The sequence below is a fragment of the Oncorhynchus clarkii genome, chromosome 5 (genome assembly GCF_045791955.1).
Source record: "Oncorhynchus clarkii lewisi isolate Uvic-CL-2024 chromosome 5, UVic_Ocla_1.0, whole genome shotgun sequence".
Taxonomy (NCBI): domain Eukaryota; kingdom Metazoa; phylum Chordata; class Actinopteri; order Salmoniformes; family Salmonidae; genus Oncorhynchus; species Oncorhynchus clarkii.
Window position 1 is genome coordinate 56,198,839 of NC_092151.1, and position 21,473 is coordinate 56,220,311.

At 41.4% G+C, this 21,473-nt stretch overlaps 1 protein-coding gene across 1 annotated transcript; it reads right to left on the reverse strand.

The window, feature by feature from the left end:
- Positions 1 to 6,138: 6,138 nt before the first annotated feature.
- LOC139409051 (hippocampus abundant transcript 1 protein) lies at positions 6,139 to 16,711 on the reverse strand. The gene is made up of 12 exons (XM_071153710.1): positions 16,433 to 16,711; positions 15,653 to 15,748; positions 15,464 to 15,526; positions 15,246 to 15,373; positions 15,023 to 15,137; positions 14,560 to 14,778; positions 10,441 to 10,554; positions 10,055 to 10,126; positions 8,582 to 8,694; positions 8,374 to 8,471; positions 7,932 to 8,098; positions 6,139 to 7,587 (listed from the first exon to the last, which is right to left on the reverse strand). The coding sequence occupies exons 1-12, from the start codon at positions 16,511 to 16,513 to the stop codon at positions 7,381 to 7,383; spliced, it is 1,473 nt and encodes a 490-aa protein (XP_071009811.1). The 5' UTR covers positions 16,514 to 16,711; the 3' UTR covers positions 6,139 to 7,380.
- Positions 16,712 to 21,473: the final 4,762 nt, after the last annotated feature.

The following is a 21,473-nucleotide window of genomic DNA, read 5'->3' on the forward strand; positions in this document are numbered from 1 at the left end:
GGTTTACTTCATGCAAATTAGTGCAATTTAGAAGGTACTATTTAATTTGGCTGCGACCGCCCGGCAACAGGATTTGACTGTTTGTTACAGGACTACTGCAGCTGTGCTCCCATCTGTTTTGAACGTATACATTAACTGTGTTGGTGCTTCCATGAACTTTACAGTCTATTTGGAGTGAGATGTATTTGATCCTTTTTGTCAATTATGTGAAAGTTACTTACTACATGCAGTTTGGCTTGATAATGAATAAGAATTTAGGTCCAAATTGAAAAAAGGCTAATCATGTTGTCAATCATTATGAGGACCAATGCGTTTCCTTCTGCAGTGAAGAAATCTAAGCAGATATGTTCCTGCCTCTGTCCTTGTCAAGCCCTACCTGTCTAATTGAGGAAGCAGTGAGCAGGCAGACTCCAGTCCTGTTTTGAGTTAAGACTGTTTTGGGAGCTGCATTTGATCAGGGTCACCATGACCGGGGTGGCAGTGGCACCGTCATCTCTATCAAGTCCCTTGGGAGACTAGAATTAAGCAAACTAAACAAGATATGCAGAAGCAACAAGGTCAAAGGGCCGGTGTACAGTTGTGGCCAAAAGTTTTGAGAATGACACAAATATTAATGTTCACAAAATCTGCTGCCTCAGTTTGTATGATGGCAATTTGCATATACTCCAGAATGTTATGAAGCGTGATCAGATGAATTGCAATTAATTGCAAAGTCCCTCTTTGCCATGCAAATGAACTGAATCCCCCCAAAAACATTTCCACTGCCTTTCAGCCCTACCACAAAAGGACCAGCTGACATCATGTCATTGATTATCTCGTTAACACAGGTGTGAGTGTTGACGAGGACAAGGCTGGAGATCACTCTGTCATGCTGATTGAGTTCGAATAACAGACTGGAAGCTTCAAAAGGAGGGTGGTGCTTGGAATCATTGTTCTTCCTCTGTCAACCATGGTTACCTGCAAGGAAACACATGCCGTTATCATTGCTTTGCACAAAAAGGGCTTCACAGGCAAGGATATTGCTGCCAGTAAGATTGCACCTAAATCAACCATTTATTGGATCATCAAGAACTTCAAAGGAGAGCGGTTCAATTGTTGTGAAGAAGGCTTCAGGGCGCCCAAGAAAGTCCAGCAAGCGCCAGGACCGTCTCCTAAAGTTGATTCAGCTGCGGGATTGAGGCACCACCAGTACAGAGCTTTCTCAGGAATGGCAGCAGGCAGGTGTGAGTGCATCTGCATGCACAGTGAGGCAAAGACTTTTGGAGGATGGCCTGGTGTCAAGAAGGACAGCAAAGAAGCCACTTCTCTCCAGGAAAAATATCAGGGACAGACTGATATTCTGCAAAAGGTACAGGGATTGGACTGCTGAGGACTGGGGTAAAGTCATTTTCTCTGATGAATCCCCTTTCCGATTGTTTGGGGCATCAGGAAAAAGGCTTGTCCGGAGAAGACAAGGTGAGCTCTACCATCAGTCCTGTGTCATGCCAACAGTAAAGCATCCTGAGACCATTCATGTGTTGGGTTGCTTCTCACCCAAGGGAGTGGGCTCACTCACAGTTTTGCCTAAGAACACAGCCATGAATAAAGAATGGTACCAACACATCCTCCGAGAGCAACTTCTCCCAACCATCCAGGAACAGTTTGGTGACAAACAATGCCTTTTCCAGCATGATGGAGCACCTTGCCATAAGGCAAAAGAGATAACTAAGTGGCTCGGGGAACAAAATATCAATATTTTGGGTCCATGGCCAGGAAACTCCCCAGACCTTAATCCCATTGAGAATTTGTGGTCAATCCTCAAGAGGTGGGTGGACAAACAAAAACCCACAAATTCTGACAAACTCCAAGCATTGATTATGCAAGAATGGGCTGCCATCAGTCAGGATGTGGTCCAGAAGTTAATTGACAGCATGCCAGGGCGGATTGCAGAGGTCTTGAAAAATAATTGTCAACACTGCAAATATTGACTTTGCATCAACTTCATGTAATTGTCAATAAAAGCCTTTGACACGTATGAAATGCTTGTAATTATACTTCAGTATTCCATGGTAACATCTGACAAAAATATCTAAACACACTGAAGCAGCAAACCTTGTGGAAATTTATATTTGAGTCATTCTCAAAGCTTTTGGCCATGACTGTAGGTAGGTGAGTGATGTTTATCCTTGATAATTTTATGGAATATTGAATACCCATAGGTTCAAAACCCAATAGGCTTAAAGGGATACTTCAGGATTTTGGCAATGAAGACCTTTATCTACTTCCCCAGAGTCAGATGAACTTGTAGATACCATTTTTATGTCTGCGTGCAGCTTGAAGGAAGTTGCTAACTAGCATTAGCGAAATTGCTAACTAGCATTAGAGCAATGACTGGAAGTCTATGGTATCTGCTAGCATACTAGTAGATACAGTGCCTTTGGAAGGTATTCAGACGTCTTGACTTTTTCCACATTTTGTTACATTACAGCCTTATTCTAAAATGGATTGAAAAATATCCTAGGACAAATGCTGATTTCCAGATCTTTGGAATTTCTTTACATTCCAGGGTTAAATTGAATAGATATGTAAGGGAAAGGGGTATACCTAGTCAGTTGTACAACTGAATGCCTTTGACTGAAATGTGTCTTCTGCATTTAATCCAACCCAGAGTATCGAGTGTAGTTGCGAGTAAAACGTGGCAAGTGATTTTTTTAAACAACCAACAAACTACATTTTTGGCAAACCAATCAAGTGGCTTGATAACAATCCCTTTTAATAAATATTTGGAAAAAGAGCACAGGTTAAAACATTAACATGGAAGGTAAGTATCCTGGAATGTAAGTACCCAATTGTGCCTTGGGAAAGTATTCAGACCCTTTTTCCACATTTTGTTACATCACAGCCGTATTTTAAAATGGATTTAAAATATCCTCAGCAATCTACACACAATACCCCATAATGACAAAGCGAAAACATGTTTAGACATTATTGCTAACATTTACGAAAGCAAATTTCAATTTACAAAAAAAATGACGTTTTTGTCTTTTGAGCTTCTAGTCATGAAATCTATGCATCCTACCCAATCACTTGTTATAGCTACTGTTTACAGGCCTCCTGGGCCATATACAGTGTTCCTCACTGAGTTCCATGAATTCCTATTGGACCTTGTAGTCATAGCAGATAATATTCTAATTTTTGGTGACTTTAATATTCACATGGAAAAGTCCACAAACCCACTCCAAAAGGCTTTCGGAGCCATCATCGACTCAGTGAGTTTTGTCCAACATGTCTCTGGACCTACTCACTGCCACAGTCATATTCTGGACCTAGTTTTGTCCCATGGTATAAATGTTGTGGATCTTAATGTTTTTCTCAAAACCCTGAACTATCGGACCACCATTTTATTACGTTTGCAATCGCAACAAATAATCTGCTCAGACCAAGGAGCATCAAAAGTTGTGCTATAAATTCTCAGACAACCCAAAGATTCCTTGATGCCCTTCCAGACTCCCTCTGCCTACCCAAGGATGTCAGAGAACAAAAATCAGTTAACCACCTAACTGAGGAACTCAATTTAACCTTGGGCAATATCCTAGATGCAGTCGCACCCCTAAAAACAAAAAACATTTGTCATAAGAAACTAGCTCCCTGGTATACAGAAAATACCCTAGCTCTGAACCAAGCTTCCAGAAAATTGGAACGGAAATGGTGCCACACCAAACTGGAAGTCTTCCGAGTAGCTTGGAAAGATGGTACCGTGCAGTATCGAAGAGCCCTCACTGCTGCTCGATCAGCCTATTTTTCCAACTTAATTGAGAAAAATAAGAACAATCCTAAATGTATTTTTGATACTGTCGCAAAGCTAACTAAAAAGCAGCATTCCCCAAGAGAGGATGGCTTTCACTTCAGCAGTAATAAATTCATGAACTTATTTAAGGAACAGATCATGATCATTAGAAAGCAAATTATGGACTCCTCTTTAAATCTGCGTATTCCTCTAAAGCTCAGCTGTCCTGAGTCTGCACAACTCTGCCAGAACCTAGGATCAAGGGAGACACTCAAGTTTTTTAACACTATATCTCTTGACACAATGATGAAAATAATCATGGCCTCTAAACCTTCAAGCTGCATACTGGACCCCATTCCAACTAAACTACTGAAAGTGCTGCTTCCTGTGCTTGGCCCTCCTATGGTGAACATAATAAAGGGCTCTCTATCCACCGGATGTGCACCAAACTCACTAAAAGTGGCAGTAATAAAGCCTCTCTTGAAAAAGCCAAACCTTGACCCAGAAAATATAAAAACTATCGGCCTATATCAAATGTTCCATTCCTCTCTAAAATCATATGACCTACTGAAGAGATGAGTCTTCAGTAAAGACTTAAAGGTTGAGACCGAGTCTGCGTCTCTCACATGGATGGGCAGACCATTCCATAAAAATGGAGCTCTATAGGAGAAAGCCCTGCCTCCAGCTGTTTGCTTAGAAATTCTAGGGACAGTAAGGAGGCCAGCGTCTTGTGACCGTAGCATACGTGTAGGTGTGTACGGCAGGACCAAGTCGGAAAGATAGGTAGGAGCAAGCCCATGCAATGCTTTGTAGGTTAGCAGTAAAACCTTGAAATCAGCCCTTGCCTTAACAGGAAGCCAGTGTGGAGGCTAGCACTGGAGTAATGTGATATTTTTTTTTGTTTCTAGTCAAGAATCTAGCAGCCGTGTTTAGCACTAACTGAAGTTTATTTAGTGCTTTATCTGGGTAGCCGGAAAGTAGAGCATTGCAGTAGTCTAACCTAGAAGTAACAAAGCATGGATTAATTTTTCTGCATTTTTGGACAGAAAGTTTCTGATTTCTGCAATGTTACGTAGATGGAAAAAAAGCTGTCCTTGAAACAGTCTTGATATGATCGTCAAAAGAGAGATCAGGGTCCAGAGTAACGCCGAGGTCCTTCAGTTTAATTTGAGACGACTGTACAACCATCAAGATTAATTGTCAGATTCAACAGAAGATCTCTTTGTTTCTTGGGACCTAGAACAAGCATCTCTGTTTTGTCCTAGTTTAAAAGTAGAACATTTTCAGCCATCCACTTATGTCTGAAACACAGGCTTCCAGGGTAGGCAATTTTAGGGCTTCACCATGTCTCATCGAAATGAACCACCAAGACTCTTCCTAGAGCTAACCGCCTGGCCCAACTGAGCAATCCGGGGAGAAAGGCTTTGGTCAGGGAAGTGACCAAAACCCGATGGTCATTCTGACAGAGCTCCAGAGTTCTTCTGTGGAGATGGGAGAACCTTCCAGATGGACAACCATCTCTGGGTATTTTGTTCTTCTCCTGTGAATTGTTTTTTTTACTAGATTACCTGTAGTTGTTCATGTCTGTCTGTAATTGTGTTATGACTTGGTGTTGCCTATCTTGGCCAGGAATCTCTTGAAAATGAGATTTCAAATCTCAATGAGCCCTTCCTGGTTAAATACAATTTTTAAAATACTCAAGCCCTAGTCCAAATGACACTTGAGCCAGTGTGAAAACATTCTTAATAGTGTTGCCCAGGAAAAGCTGCCATTTGAGAAGTTACCCTTTTCAATGGTTAACGAGGAATCACCAGCTCATTGATGAACAGTCTTAACACCTTTACTATGGTTATTGCTCCACTTGAATGTCAGGATATGATTGCTGCTGAAGTGTTTTTCTGTGTAAAAACTGCACCTATGGGTATGAATATATACATATATGTATGTATATTAAAATTTTGTTTTCCAAAAATGTCAGTGGTCAAGCCTCTGATCAACTGCAATTAAATCTGTTGGTTTGTCGTCTTGAAACAGAAGTTGCATCTTGTGGATCTCCTCAAATAGTTGCATTGCCAAATCAAGCTTACAGAACCATTTGAAGACAAACTAGAAATATAGCGTGACATTTAACTTTTTCTTGGTGAAATAACTGCCAGCAATGTGTCCATCTCACCTGTCGTCAATTACAGCCTGCTGCCCAACACAGCAAAACATGCAAAATTATATTGATAAGTGTGTATCCTATCACATAGTGTACAATAAAAGGCTGCGGGTGGAACCCTAAAATGCATTGACTTCAAGATTCATCATACTGGTATCTCATGTTTGGATTTAGCTCAATGTTCCCTTTACCTAAGTTTCCCAACCATAAATCCATCAAAATATTCCACTTTATTGAAATGCATGGTTGTATACTTACTGTATATTTACAAGGTCAGTCAACAAATGTAATATTGAAAATAAAAGGCAGCAAAACAATGACAATACATGGAAAAGAAAAAAACTGCATACAGTATTTCAAGAAATTGCTGTTTTACAGAACACCAACTCATAAATAGCTAGAGCACACTTTCACAACTTTCATGATTCAATATGTACTTTTGGTATTTGGTCAATAAGCAAGTTAAAACGAGAACATATTTTGTTTGTACAAGTGAAAAGGTTTTTAGAAGGCCACGAGATGGATCTACGGATTCCGTAACTATGCAACGTGTTGTCTGACATAGGGTGTCCTTCGTGTAAATGAGATATTTTTTAAAGGCAAACCCTTCTTGTATGATCATTTTCTGTAACTGTACAATCCATACATGTCAGGAACTTGGCCGTGTACATGAACAAAATGAGAATAAAAGACAAAATATCAAGCCAATCTGTCACATTCTGTGATGTCAAATAGTAAGCAGGGGTTGATACGATATCTCCTTGTGGTCCCGCCAAAAAGTATCCCACCCCAATTGAGGCACCAGTCAGTCTGAAGAAGTGGTAGTAGGAATTCATATAGGCAGCAGTTTGATATAAGCATCAAAACAAAGGTGCTTTAAAAATTCAGCTGTACCATTCCAAGTCCATCGCGTCTTCACATTCCGTGGTTAGTTTGTGGATTAAGGCTGTTTTATGCAGAGATCTGGGGGAAATTTCAACTGGATTTCCGATTCAGCCCCGCATTGTCATTTTTCTCACACACAGTTCCGTAAAGCTGAAGGCCCAACTCTAGAGGACTAACCAGTCTTTTTTGATGCTTCTTTTTCTTTCTAGGTTGTTGTTTTTTGTGCAGAGACTCCCTCTTCTGATTGTGGAACACACTGTGTTCAGAAACAGCCCAACAGGTATGTCCCTGAGTTGAGCATTGCCCTGTCCAATATCATCAAAACAACGGTTGAAGAAAAACAAAAAGTAAAAGTTTGAGGAAAAACAAAAAAATTAATAAATATAAGCCATTGCAAATAGTGCCTTTGGGTAGAACTTTCTTTAAAAAAAAACATACTCCTATGTATACATATATAGTGGTAACTCTTAATATAGCATTTTGATTGTTTACTACACCTACACATGAGCTCTCTTGCTTTGTGTGGTTTTGAAGAGGGGGGGAGTCAGGCCGAGTAGCCAGGTCTGTGTTACACATTTGTGTCCTGCAGTAGGGGCTCTTTGGCCTCCCCGGGTGGCTGTGGGCTGTGGGGGTGCCCGTGGGGCGAGCTGTGCTTCTTCCAGCTGCCAGGCCGGGGGCCCAGGTGGGGGTGCTCTGGTATGAAAAGGGCCACCAAGAGTGCTAGCAGCACTGAGCATGCTCCGAAGAGAAAAGGTGGGCCAGGAATGATGGACGTCTGAGGAGAGGAGGGGGGAATAAAAAGGTACAAGAGAATTTGACAAAATTAGGAAAATGCTTAACAAATTAGGGTTACACTTGTACAAAACATATTCAAAAACAGTCACGTAAATACTTGGTAACTAGTTAACATTAAATAGTGGCCACAAACCTCTAAGATTGCATAGTGCCTAAATAATGATAGCCACTTTTAAGACAGCGATAGAGCCTTGTTGAACTGCTTGGTCACTTTTGAGGAGGTATGCTGGCTGTTGAACTCCACCCAAATTCAAGCCTCGTCGGGTTCAGGCTGCGTATCAAAACTATGAGGAGGAGGAGAAAAGTTTGGGGCTGGGGGCTAACCTGTGGGAGGTGCTGAAGGTGGGGTTGAGTGTGGACCGGTGTGTCCTGGCTGCCGTCTGGGGGTGCATCTAGCTCCACGTGGAAGATGTAGAAGATGAAGCCGTAGAGCGCCGGCCCCAGGCCGTTACACAGACCTCGGATCCCCGTCACCATCCCCTGGCCCACCCCTGTGGGATGAGCGCCAAAATAATTTTCGTATTAGTTTATTCAACTTTTAATTCACAAGGTAAGTTAAAGGGATAGTTCTGCAAAAGTACATATTTATTTCCTTACCTTGAAAAGTGGTCTATGGCTAAGCATTAACTGGTTTCAAGGTAAGGAAAAAAATAAGTCATTTTGATTAACTGCCCCTTTAACAGAACCATTTCTCATTTGCATTTATGACCCTGCCAAAAGACAAATCAAAGAAAGTTGCAAAATAAAGTTATAACTAAGTACAAACCTTGTTGGTCTGGCTCAGCGGTGCGAGAAACCAACGCACTGATTGCTGGGAAAGTGATGCTTGACATGGCTGCTACAGCCCCTGCTGCCCACATCATCCTGTGGAGAGATAGTCACTTTAAAGAGTATCTATCACTGTAAAGAGTATCTATCACTGAACTGAATCATCAGATGCGTTCAATGGTTTGAGTCGCCTTGAAAAAGCTTACCATGGCTCGGAGCCAAACCCATACCAGGCGAGCTGCAGTATCTGGAACCCAAGGCCGAGCAAGATGGTGTTCTTATTCCCGATGGAACGCATGAGTAAACTCAATATTACAGTCTTTACAAAGGGAACAAAAAATAACAATTAGAAACACTTTATTGGAATGTTCATAATGCCTATAATGAAAGTCCTTGTTATATGGCCAAACCAAAGGTCGTTATAACATGGCAGAGAATGGAATAACTATATAGATATATACTACATGACCAAAAGTATGTGGACACCTGCTTGTCTAACATCTCATTCCAAAATCATGGGCATTAATATATTGTAACAGCCTCCACTCTTCTGGGAAGGCTTTCCACTAGATGTTGGAACATTGCTGCAGGGACTTGCTTCCACTCAGCCACAAGAGCCGGCCACTGATGCTTCGCAGTCGGCGTTCCAATTCATCCCAAAGGTGTTAAATTGAGTTGAGGTCAGGGCTCTGTACAAGCCAGTCAAGTTCTTCCACACCGATCTCAACAAACCATTTCTGTATGGACCTCACTTTGTGCATGGCGGGTATTGTCATGCTGAAACAGCAAAGGTCCTTCACAAAGTTGGAAGCACAGAATCATCTAGAATGTCATTGTATGCTGTAGCGTTAAGATTTCCCTTCACTGGAACTAAGGGGCCTAGCCCGACCCATGAAAAACAGCCCCAGAACATTATTTCTCCTCCACCAAACTGTACAGTTGGAACTATTTATTGGGGCAGGTAGTGTTCTCCTGGCATCCGCCAAACCCAAATTCGTCCGTCAGACTGCCAGATGGTGAAGCGTGATTCATCACTCCAGAGAACGAGTTTCCACTGCTCCAGAGTACAATGGCCGCGAGCTTTACACCACTCCAGCCGACGCTTGGCATTGCGCATGGTGATCTTAGGCTTGTGTGCGGCTGCATGGCCATGGAAACCCACTTCATGAAGCTCCCGACCAACAGTTCTTGTGCTGCGTTGCTTCCAGAGGCAGTTTGGAACTCGGTAGTGAGTGTTGCAATTGAGGAAAGACTATGTTTACATGCTACAGTGCTCGGTGGTCCTGTTCTGTGAGCTTGTGTGGCCTACCACTTCGCGGCTGAGCCGTTGTTGCTCCTAGACGTTACTACTTCACAATAACAGCAGATCTAGCAGGGCAGAAATTTGACAAACTGACTTGTTGGAAAGGTGGCATCCTATGACGGTGCCACGTTGATTGTCACTGAGCTCTTCAGTTAGGCCATTCTACTGCCAATGTTTATCTATGGCGATTGCATGGCTGTGTGCTTGATTCTATACACCTGTCAGCAACAGGTGTGGCTGAAATAGCCAAATCTACTAATTTGAAGGGGTGTCCACATAATTTTGTGTGTGTGTGTGAGATAGATATACACACACACATTATATATATATAAAAACATAAATATAATTAATGTAATGATAGTTAATGACAACTAACCTGTGCAATGATTGAAAGCAGTCCTAGAACAGCTATGAAAGCTGCAACATTTTCAGGTGAAAATCCCATAATCTGAAAAAAGGGAGAGCGAAAATGTGATCGTACTGCCAGTGAAACAAAATTAGTATGCCTATCATCAAGGATATATATATACAGGCCTAGCTGTGAGCAGCAAAGAGCAGGGGTCCAAGCAAAATATGATAACTTGGTTGTATACTTTGAATGAGCTACATAGTCAAAATCCCTCGACAACTCTACCAAATTATATACTGACTATGAAGGGGACTTGACCTCAGTTACATTGATAATGGAAATAGGGGGATGGGCTGACATCTGACGCGCATCTTACACGTCCGTTTATGTATTTGACAGTATACATTGCCGACCTGTCGTAAGTAGAGGAAGAAGCTGGAGTACTGGCCAGCCTCAGGGAGATAGGACAGGAACACTGTTATACAGATGAGCAGCACAGTGGAATCCTGGCCCACTTTCCTTAGAGACTGGAGACAGAAAGAAAAAGGGGTTAGGAGGACGGTAGGTGATAACAAGTGTTAACGATATGATGTGCAAGAACACCCAACCACTACTCCTGGTCGGAAATTAGGCCTATTGTGAGAACTGGGTCTCATCCCAAGAGAGCAAACTAGAGAAGTAGAGTTACAAAACAGCTGTGGTCTGCGTCGGAGAGTCAGGAGACCTAGAATTACACCAACACATAACCACCTACAACAGGGGCCCCCCCCCCCACGGGAAGCCAACGTTTGGTGGCGGTGTGCGGGACCTTCCTTGATTGGGGGGGCGGGGGGTACTTTTTGAACAATTTGCAATTTGTTTATACAAATCTAAAACTACGCATTTATCCGTGATGCTTTAGGATATAATCAAGTGGTGAAATGCAAGAGTAAGACGCAATTCTGGTGCACGTCGGAATATCGTTGGTTTGTCTCCATGACATTCATAAGCTGAGCTACGACCTTCTAAAGTGCTTGGGAAGTAATCTAATACAATGCGTGACTGTTGCTATCAACTGATCTAATCACTTTACGGGAAAAATTATATCATGTATAATTACATTGAGGGTTCATATACATTATAATAAACCAATATTTTCCTTATCCATTACTATCATATTTAAATAGTCTACCTCATGAGTCTTGTTAAACTATGTAGAATTGCAGGAAAGTAGCTTCAAAACAACACTTTTCTTAGGTCTCTCAAATTAAATAATGTCAAGCTGCTGTTGTATTTAATATAGGCCACCTTAATAAACAATAATAAATAAATAAATAAAAGGGGGGGGGGGGGGGGGGGGGTTTAATGTGAAAAAGGTGGCACTGGGGAACAAAGGTTGGGAACCCTTGACCTACAAACACCCCCATACTGTATTGTTATGCTACAATATCAGTGACTTGGGCCTTCAGCGTTATACAGCGTCAATCGTGATGATTGTGTTAAGAGCAAAGAAAAGAGAGACTTCACTCGGACTCAAAATAAATACTCCTTTAGCTTAAGTTTTGTAGGTCAATCGTGTGATGATGCTTATTTCCCTGGATCGATCATCATAACACACTTACATTTATTAACACAATCTTGATATTATCTTCGCAGTGCCTTGAGAAACTATACATACCCATCGACTTATTCCACATTTTGTGGTGTTACAGCCTGAATTCAAAATTGATTATATTGATGCAATACCCCACAATGACAAAGTGAAAACATGTTTTTCGAATTTGTTGCAATTTTTGGGAAAATTAAATACAGAAATATCTCATTTACATAATTATTTACACCCCTGAGTCAATACTTTGTAGGAGTATCTTTGGCAGAAATTACAGTCTTTCTGACTGTAAGCTCTTTAAGAGCTTTCCACACCTGGATTGAACAACATTTGCCCATTCTTCTTTTCAATATTCTTCAAGCTCTGTCAAATTGGTTTTTGATCATTGCTAGACAACCATTTTAAGGTCTTGCCATAGATTTTCAAGCAGATTTAAGTCATAACTCTAACTCGGCCACCCGGGAAAATTCACTGTCTTCTTGGTAAGCACCTCCGGTGTAGATTTGTCCTTGTGTTTTAAGTTATTGTCCTGCTGAAAAGGTGAATTCATCTTCCAGTGTCTGGTGGAAAGCAGACTGAACCAGGTTTTCCTCTAGGATTTTGCCTCTGCTTAGCTCAATTCCATTTATTTTATAACCTGAAAAACTCCCCAGTCCGTAACGTTTACAAGCATACCTATAACATGATGCAGCCACAACTATGCCTGCAAATATGGAGAGGTGTACGTAGTAATGAGTTGTATTTATCCCCAAACATTACACTTTCTTTCAGGACAAAAAGTAGATTTCTTTGCCACATTTTTTCCCAGTATCACTTCTGTGCATTGTCGAAAACAGGATGCATATTCTGTACAGGCTTCCTTCTTTTCATTCTAATTAGGTTAGTATTGTGGAGTAACTACAATGTTGTTGATTAATCCTCAGTTTTCTCCTATCACAGTCGTTAAACTCAAAGTGTTTTTTTAAGTCACCATTGGCCTCATGGTGAAATCCCTGACGCCTGTATCTTTGAAGTGACTGGGTGTATTGATACACCATCCAAAGTTTAACAACTTCACCATGCTCAAAGGGATAATCAATGTCTGCTTTTACTGATCTACCAATAGGTGCTCTTCTTTGCGAGGCACTTGAAACTCCCCCTGGTCTTTGTGGTTGAATCTGTGTTTGAAATTCACTGCTCGACTGAGGGACCTTACAGATAATTGTATGTGTGGGGTACAGAGATGAGGTAGTCATGTTAAACACTATCATTGCACACAGAGTCCATGCAACTTATCATTTGACTTAAGCACATTTTTACTCCTTAACCTATTTAGGCTTGCCATAAGAAAAGGGGTTGAATAGTTATTGACTCAAGACATTTCAGCTACAATATGTCATTTTTGGGGCGACCTGACCAAATTCTCATAGAAATCTGTGTTATAAATCTGTCATTCGTATCGAAAGCAAGTCTAAGAAGCGGTAGATCTACAATGATTATCTACACAATGACTACTTGTTTTGTCACAAACTGAAATTAGACAAACTATTCGAATTTTAACAACCAGGAAATGGTGGAGCAAGTTCTACATATTGCATCTTAACATTTTTGTAAAAAATAAATAAAAATAAACATAATTCCACTTTGACATTATTTGTAGGACAGTGACCAAAAAAATCTCAATTGAATCCATTTTAAATTCAGGCTGTAATAAGAAAATATGGAAAAAGTCAAGGGGTGTGAAAACTTTCTGAAGACACTGTAAGTACCCTGCAATCATCATTGGTATATCATGTGATGTTGATGTATTTCAGCGACACGTCAGCCTTCCCCCTCAACATTGCCTGAGGAAGACCTGTTTCGCTGTGCCATGTAGCTGCTGTACATTGTGCCATGTAGCTTTAACTGTTGTTGTACAGCCCCTCAGCAATATAGAGGATTATGAAAGGTTAATTGTTCCCCTATTTGGCGTCTGTCTAACAGCCTGTTGAACTCCCTCCCCCTTTTACACACACACACACCACCTTGGCTCCTTCAAACAACCCACCTTAGGGGAAGTTCAGGTTTGGCTGACAAAGACCACATCCTGGCCTAAATGCGCCATGAATGTTTGTTCCTTATTCTGGGTAAATCCAATTGTGTTTATCAAATATGATTTATTGTGTACTATTCCTGCACTGTTTTGGGCACCGTTTGTGCCAATGTGCAATTAGAACCACCGCCACTCGCTGAAAGCCTACTATAGAGAAATTATGAAAACAGTGCGCATAAATTAAAGACGAGGTAAAACTAACATGGCCAGTACCAAACAAGTTGGTCCAAATACATGAATCGTTACGTTTACAACTAACCACATTAGAACTTGTCAAGTTTCTCTTCCCAAATGCATACGACATCAGGTGGTCTTGTTCTTCTATGAACTTGAATGAAAACAGTAGCTTAAGTGATAGAGCTATTGTAGGGAAATAGGAAGACTGAAGAGGACCACTTGTAACATGAGTAGCTAGTTGAAAGTGTCAACACAAAAACAGATGCTATAATGTTTCCCTAAGGGGAACCATGGGCGGGGGTCTTGCAGCACAGCCATTCTCACCACATTCTATTCCTAAGCCCTCTTTTAATCATAAACAATACCGGCCTCCACCCCCCCGCCACCAATTCCGTTGATACCATTGTCCCTTGAAAACAGACACACATTACCCGTATAACCTTTTTGGGATTTCTAAATGACCCCAACGTCAGCAGTCAGGAGGACTGTGATGCAACAGAAATGAAAAATGTCCATATTCCGCCTCGGTCTCTTTGAGACCCCCCAAATTTCTAGCTGCACCACTGATCATAGTGCCAAACTGAAGCACACATTTTCAAGAGGTTTATCATTTTGCGTTCTGAAAGCACACTAATAATGGCTACACAAAATAATAACACTGACTGACTGAGCCTTTAGAGGTGGACAGGTACTCACAGCAAAGGGGTCGGCTTGTTCCCAGGAGATGGGAGCCCCCCAGGACGCTGGCCTCATCTTCTCAGGTAGAGACTCAGGCACGGCCACCAGGATAAAGCAGATGTCCAGCATAGCGATGGCCGAGGCCAGCACCACCACCAGGCCGTCCCCGTACACACGGCCCAAGTAGGCGCCAATGGCCGGGCTCGTCACCAGGCTAGCAGCAAAGGTGGCCGACACCTAACGAACAAGAGTAGACAAGGTTTACTACTGCCAAGCTCTGCTACTACTACTACTCTTTGAATGAAATTGTAGTTTCACTTTTGTTTTTAGCATAATTTCTGCTTTGTTTAAGAGGGACAAATCTGCAAATAGGTTCTGAATGATGTACTATTTTAGCAATGAACCACAAATCCCTGAATCAAAAAAGGTGCTGTGGTAAACAAGATTAGAAGAAACTGCGTAGGTAATGTTCAATACACACCAGTCCATAGGCCATGCTGCGCTCATGCTCCTGCGTGATGTCAGCCACATAGGCAAAGACCACAGAGAATGTAACAGCGAACACACCGGACACCGAGATAACTGCAAAGTACCACCTGAAACCCGAGGCAGGATATGGCACTCAGTTAATAATACACTTGATTCAGCTTTTAAAATGGTGATCTCAGTAACTATGAACTCTCTCAGGTTGGGACCCATCGTACCACGGGCTTATCTTCATCAGTGGAATGGGAGCGCAGGTGAAGAAAACGGTGAGCAGGAGAAAAGACTTCCGACCCCACACATCAGACAGGGCACCAATCAGCGGAGCACTCAGGAAAGACAGCAGGCCCTGTAATACAGCAAGACACACACCCCAAAAAATTGTAACAGAATTGAAAGATAACTGTTCAAAATAATAGCACATGTTCAAACACCATACCTTTACCCCCTGGATCAAGCCATTCATCAGAAACGTATGCTTCGGGAACGTCTCATGTAGGACCTGGATTGGAAGGGGACAGGAACAGAGAGTGGATACTGTAAATTGGAGAAGGTCTTCAACATAGTTTCATCAGCAGCCAACAAATCATACTGTATTAAATAATAGGTCATAAACAAGACAACATACCACCAAAGTGGGTGCTGTAAGCAGGCCCCAGGCAAAAAATTCCAAAAAGATGACAATTACAGCATGGTACACGCTGGGAGCTCCAAAACCTTGTGCCTGGTGAACAGAGTGGAATAACTATGTAAGTGTGTCAACAAGAAACAAGTAATACTCAACTGTCTTACTTTCAAAGAAGATATATTAAAAGGTCAACTCAGCAATAAGTCACCATAATACACAGTGGGGCATCTTCCTGCTTACACAACATTCATAATTGACACTAGAGCAAGTAGCGGTGTTGCAGTCTTGGCAAATTTCACTTTAGTTGTTGTTGATTTCAGTAAGCAATGTTAGGAATTTAGCTAGCTACCATATTGCTGAATAACTATAACATCATTGAACTAAACAAACGGCTAGCTAGAAAGCTTGCCCATGGTTATGGAACTCTATTAGCCTAGCCACCTTTTTAACAATAGTGTTTAAAAGTTACTTCCCTAGCTAGTCAGCTAGCTAATACTTGTCCACCTCAGATGGCATCTAGCTAAATTACTGTCAAATATACTGATATGCTAGCTAACTTAGCTAGCTAGTGCCACACATCTGGTGCTAGCCAGCCAACTAGCTAACGTTAGCTATGTTGTTTTTGAGAGAACTATGAAGAGGCATATGATGAACTTCCCGGACGCTAGCAAGCAGGAGCTAGCTAGCTCGCGAAATGTGACATATTGTAGACATACCAAATGCTGCTAGTTAATCTCAAGAAATACGATGGCAAATACTGTCATTTAGGTGGAAACTCACCGTTCCTCCATCCTTGATAATAATTTTTTTCGCCAGCAGGAGACTGCGATTCGCCCGTTTCTTCTTTTTGCTCTGTGTCATATTACCATTCTAGTTCTTCGTTTAATAAGAATCTATTTATTAAGGAATTTCAGAAAATAAACTATTTAAATCAGATTGTCGGAAAATAAACTGAAATACCTTAGAATAAATATATTTTTCAAACTAAAGGGGCTGTATCGTCCCATTCACTCAACCACCGCCATCTTTGCAAAAACAATGTTAAAACGTAATGACGTCACATCATACGATATTCTTTCTGACATCCGTGTACCTGCTTGGACGGGTACTGGTATGACTTCTTTTTAGAACTGTTACTACATCTCAGTATACATTGAATTAGAGAATAGTAGAAAAATCTGCGGACCGTGTCTGCATTACATTTCTACTTTACTCTCATGTATTAAGCACTACAGTATTCCCCCTCACTCTAGAACCGTCAACAAACAAAGACCCCATAGGTATCACAGGATCCTCCTGAAAGGCCCTGAATGCATCCTATACTACATCCTATACATCCGATCCTAGTATCAAGCGGCAGCTCTGGAGTCGAGCCTCCTGTCCCTAAAACCCGCCTGTCAAATCAAATCAAATTTTATTAGTCACATACACATATTTAGCCGACGTTATTGCGGGTGTAGCGAAATGCTTAGTGTTCCTAGCTCCAACAGTGCAGTAGTATCTGTCACTAAACATATTATTCTGTACGTAAATCCGTGCCACGCCATTTAGTATGATATGCTACCTTACGTTAGGTTACATTACATTAGGCTATTGATGGAATAGCTGTCGTACAATATAATACAAATTGTAAGACGTATAGTATCCAAAGTCTTGATTGCACCAGCTTTGGCCCATTTATAATATATTACGTTCGACTGCTTTAGTATGATATGATACCTTACATTAGATTACATTGGGCTACCAATTGAGCTGCGGTCATAATAAAATACGAATTGAAGGATGTACAGTATCCTACATCTTGATTTCACACATACAAATACTTAGAACAAATTGAATAAAGCACTACATGATGTGTATACTAGTTACACGACAATCAAGAGTCATTTCTGCCTAGAGTGATAGGACAGAATCCACAGTATGATACAACAAGTGACAGAAATGACATACTGTGGCTCTGACCTAATAAGTCAATAGTTGTGTTTGGGTTATATTTGAACAGGATGTATACCGTACCTGAGAGCAATCTCAACTGTGCATACTGATAAGACTGAATAGGCAATTTGAAATTATTCAGCATAAACAAAAATGTGATATACAAAGTTAACTGTGTATGAAAAATGTAAGGGTTGTAGCATTAACAAAATTCAGAAAGATAATCAGGTTCTTATTGTCACGTTCACATGTACAGTGAAATGCCTTTCTTCCTTGTGCAATCCCAACAATGCAGTGATCAATATCAGTAGTACAATATAATAAAATAAAAAAAGTCAAGTAGAACAAAAACACACGAGAAAGTAAGTAAGCTATATACAGGGTCAGTTGCAGGGTCAGTGCCAATACCCATATTTATAGTGTGCAGGGATAGTAGAGTGGTAGGGTTAGATATGTATAGGGGTAAGGTGACTAGGCATCAGGATATATGATAAACAGAGTAGGGATCTACAGGGAGGGATCTATAAGGGGGGTGTAAATGGGATGGGGGGGGGTGTAAATGGGATGGGGGACTGTCATCCAACGGGATTGGGGCCACCTCTTGACAAAACTATTGATATAGCACTGGGAATAACAAAGAAAAATGACAATGTTATTAAGTTGGAAAATTAAAAGTACAGTCTAAAAACCATGGATAACGCTCCCTTGATCAGGCATTTAGATTGCTGGCCTAAGCCTCTTAAAACATTGGCATGGGGAGGCCAGATGCATGCTACTACTTTGAGCTGCATACTACTACTGATGTCAGAGGAGAAGAGGAGACAGAAGGAGAGATAATGAGTAGCAGGAGGTAGAGATAGAAAGACAGGAACAGAAAAACAGAGGAAAAATACATTAGACAGACCGTGAAAGAGAATGTGTGCGTTTGGGAGAGGCCATGAAAGAAACTATGAGATAGATACAAGATGCAGAGAGGGTGTGTATGTGTTAGAGAATGATGTGTCCACGTGTGTGACAGCTGTACTAACCAGCAGAGCTGGAAATGGGCTCCTTGTTGGTAAAGGATGGACTCTCCATGGACGCCTCACCACTGGCACTGGGGAGAGAGAACAGTCTGTGAGCACACACACACACACACATGCAAAAAGTCACATAGTAAAAATGCACACCTTTTAGCCAGCTACCTGGAGAGCTGGAAAATAATGATCCAATTGAAGGCTGCCATTATCAAAAAATCAACAATCAAAAAAAGTCTTACCCGTGAAATGTGCTTGTATCACAGAGTTTTCACACTAAGTTATCTAAATCCTCTTTGCTAGTATCATCATTGGTTATGAGCCCAAAAATTATGAAATGACGAAAGGTAGCTAAGCGTGGACAAGTTTTGGCCAACATAACGTAACATACTCTATAATGCTAAATGGAGTGGCACGGATTTACGTACAGAATAATACGTTTAGTGACAGGCAAGTTTTAGTGACTGGCGGCTTGCCTCCGAGACTGTAGGTGGATGCATCTCAACGCATCTGATGATCCAGCAGTCCAGAAACGAGAGATGTACCACCTATCCCAAAAGCCCAGACCTCTGACAGATGCAGTATTAAAAAAAGTCTGATTGCAGTAAAACAGAGCCGTTTTGTCCTGGCATGTGGAAAAGGCAGCAAGTAACTGTTTCAGTGACCTGCCAATGCAATTCAGGCTGAGCTGCGTTCAGTACGAAAAAAAACAGTGTTTAACCTTCAATTAAACAGAATCGGTGCTGTTCTGAACGACCAGTTAAAAAACAGAGAGGGGTTGGGGAACACTGTCAGTAAGGCTGCTGCCCTTTAAATGGGAGATTCTCAAATGGCATGCTCAACTTCATCTTCCGTCCTCTCCTCGCCTCCTATTGAAAAAGGTCAAAGATAACCGGGGAGGGGAGGAGAGGAAATGTGGAAACAAATGTATGAAATGAGACTCACTCATGCAAATTACATTTACAGCGGTGGAATCCCAAATTAAATGTGTAAAGTTGTAAAAAGTCATTCAGCTAGTTGTGACATTTATAGATAAAAGGATAAGTAGCGTAATGTTTTTAAATATGTGTGTGCTTTTCTCCTCTGAGTAAACAACAGCTGATTCAAAGGGGGTGTGGCGTATCTCAAAACTCTTCCACAAAGGACTTATGTAGGATACTCTTGTGCTTCCTCGCCGGGAGAAGGCTATTGAGGAGGCGAGAACACTCCTCCATTCACCTACTAAGTAATTTACACTTCTCAGAGATACTGTATATAATGATGAGATTATATAAAGGCCATCCAGAACATCTACTCGAAATGGTGCCTAGGAAGGCACGCAGCACCATGAAGGACCCCACACACCCCAGCCACGAGTTGTTCTCTCCCTTGCTGTCGGTTAGACGTATCGGAGCATGAGGTCTGATACCAACAGGCTCAGAGACAGTTTCTATCTAAAATCCATCAGACTGCTGAACACTTGAACTGGACTGACCTCCTGCTCTGATTCACCGCACCTTAGCACACATGCACTCACTCATGTCCATACCTACACAGACATAGACACACTGAGTGTACAAAACAACTGCTCTTTCCATGACATAAACTGACCAGGTGAATCTAGGTGAATGCTATGATCCCTTATTGATGTCACCTGTTAAATCCACTCCAATCAGTTTAGATGAATGGGAGGAGACAGGTAAAAGAAGGATTTTTAAGCCTTGAAACAATTGGGGCCTCAGATCCTTAAAAAGTTCTACAGCTGCACTTGCAAAGGCAACTGCTTGGCATCGAACCACAAGCCGCTACAGAGATCAGTACGTATGGCCCAGTACATCACTGGACTACGCTCCCTGCCATCCAGGACCTCTATATCATGTGGTGTCAGTGGAAGGGACTAAATATTGTCAAAGACTCCAGCCACCCAAGCCAGACTGTTCCATCTGATACCGCACAGCAAGCGGTACCAATGCACCAAGTCTGGACCCAACAGGACCCTGAACAGCTTCTAACCCTAAGCCATAAGATTTCTAAACAAGATTGCTAAGTAGCTAATCAAATGGCTACCCAGACTATATACATTGACCCTTTTTTTGCTGCTGCTACTGTCTATTGTCTACATATCTATTGTGTTGCCTTGTCACTTTATCCCTACCTATATGTACAGTACATAGTTACCTCAATTACCTCGTACCCCTGCACATTGACTCCCTATATATAGCCATGTCATTTTCTACTCCCTGTGTATAGCCATGTTATTTTTACTTTTTATTTCTATTCATTATTTACTGTGTATTTAATCCTCGTGTCAACTATTTCTGTTTAATTTTTATATTATCTTTAACTCTGTATTGTTGGAAAATCACCCATAAGTAAGCGTTTCACTCTTAGTCTACACGGCTTGTCTACGAGGCATGTGACAAATAACATTTTTTTTTTTTCGTTAGGGAACACCTACTTGTTGTACTCCTTCTAAACAATGCAATATTTTATCAACTTTGGCAAAGGTTCAAGTCTACCCCAAAATGTGTCCACTCTGTTCGTAACAGATTCAAGATTTGGGAAAAGTTGTATTGAGATCAAATGTTTCATTGATTAGAAAATGTGCAGAGTCTGGTTCAAAATCCATCTCGCTCTAGCTTCTCCAACTGCTGGCCACTGGGCTTCCACTCTTCACCATATTTGGTGTCTTGTTGTTTGGAGCCAAATGGTGTCTGTATGTTAGCTTGCATACTCTCGCTAGCGTTAGCGCTAGCATTAACTTTGCCATCCGGAAGGCATTACAATTTAGCATGATTATTAGCGATTTGTTTTTTTCTGGGGTGCTACTAGGCTATTTTCTGATGTAGATCCCTCATGCTTATTGTGTTTTACACTGTGTAGATACACTA

What these genes read in the sequence shown, in the direction of transcription:
- LOC139409051 (XM_071153710.1), bottom strand. Translation starts at nt 16,513, where the DNA reads ATGACACAGAGCAAAAAGAAGAAACGGGCGAATCGCAGTCTCCTGCTG. An exon ending in TTATCAAGGATGGAGGAACG is followed by an intron (nt 15,749 to 16,432) that starts GTGAGTTTCCAC and finishes TCTGTTCACCAG; the next exon opens with GCACAAGGTTTTGGAGCTCC. An exon ending in AACAAGCCGACCCCTTTGCT is followed by an intron (nt 10,555 to 14,559) that starts GTGAGTACCTGT and finishes TTCTGTCTCCAG; the next exon opens with TCTCTAAGGAAAGTGGGCCA.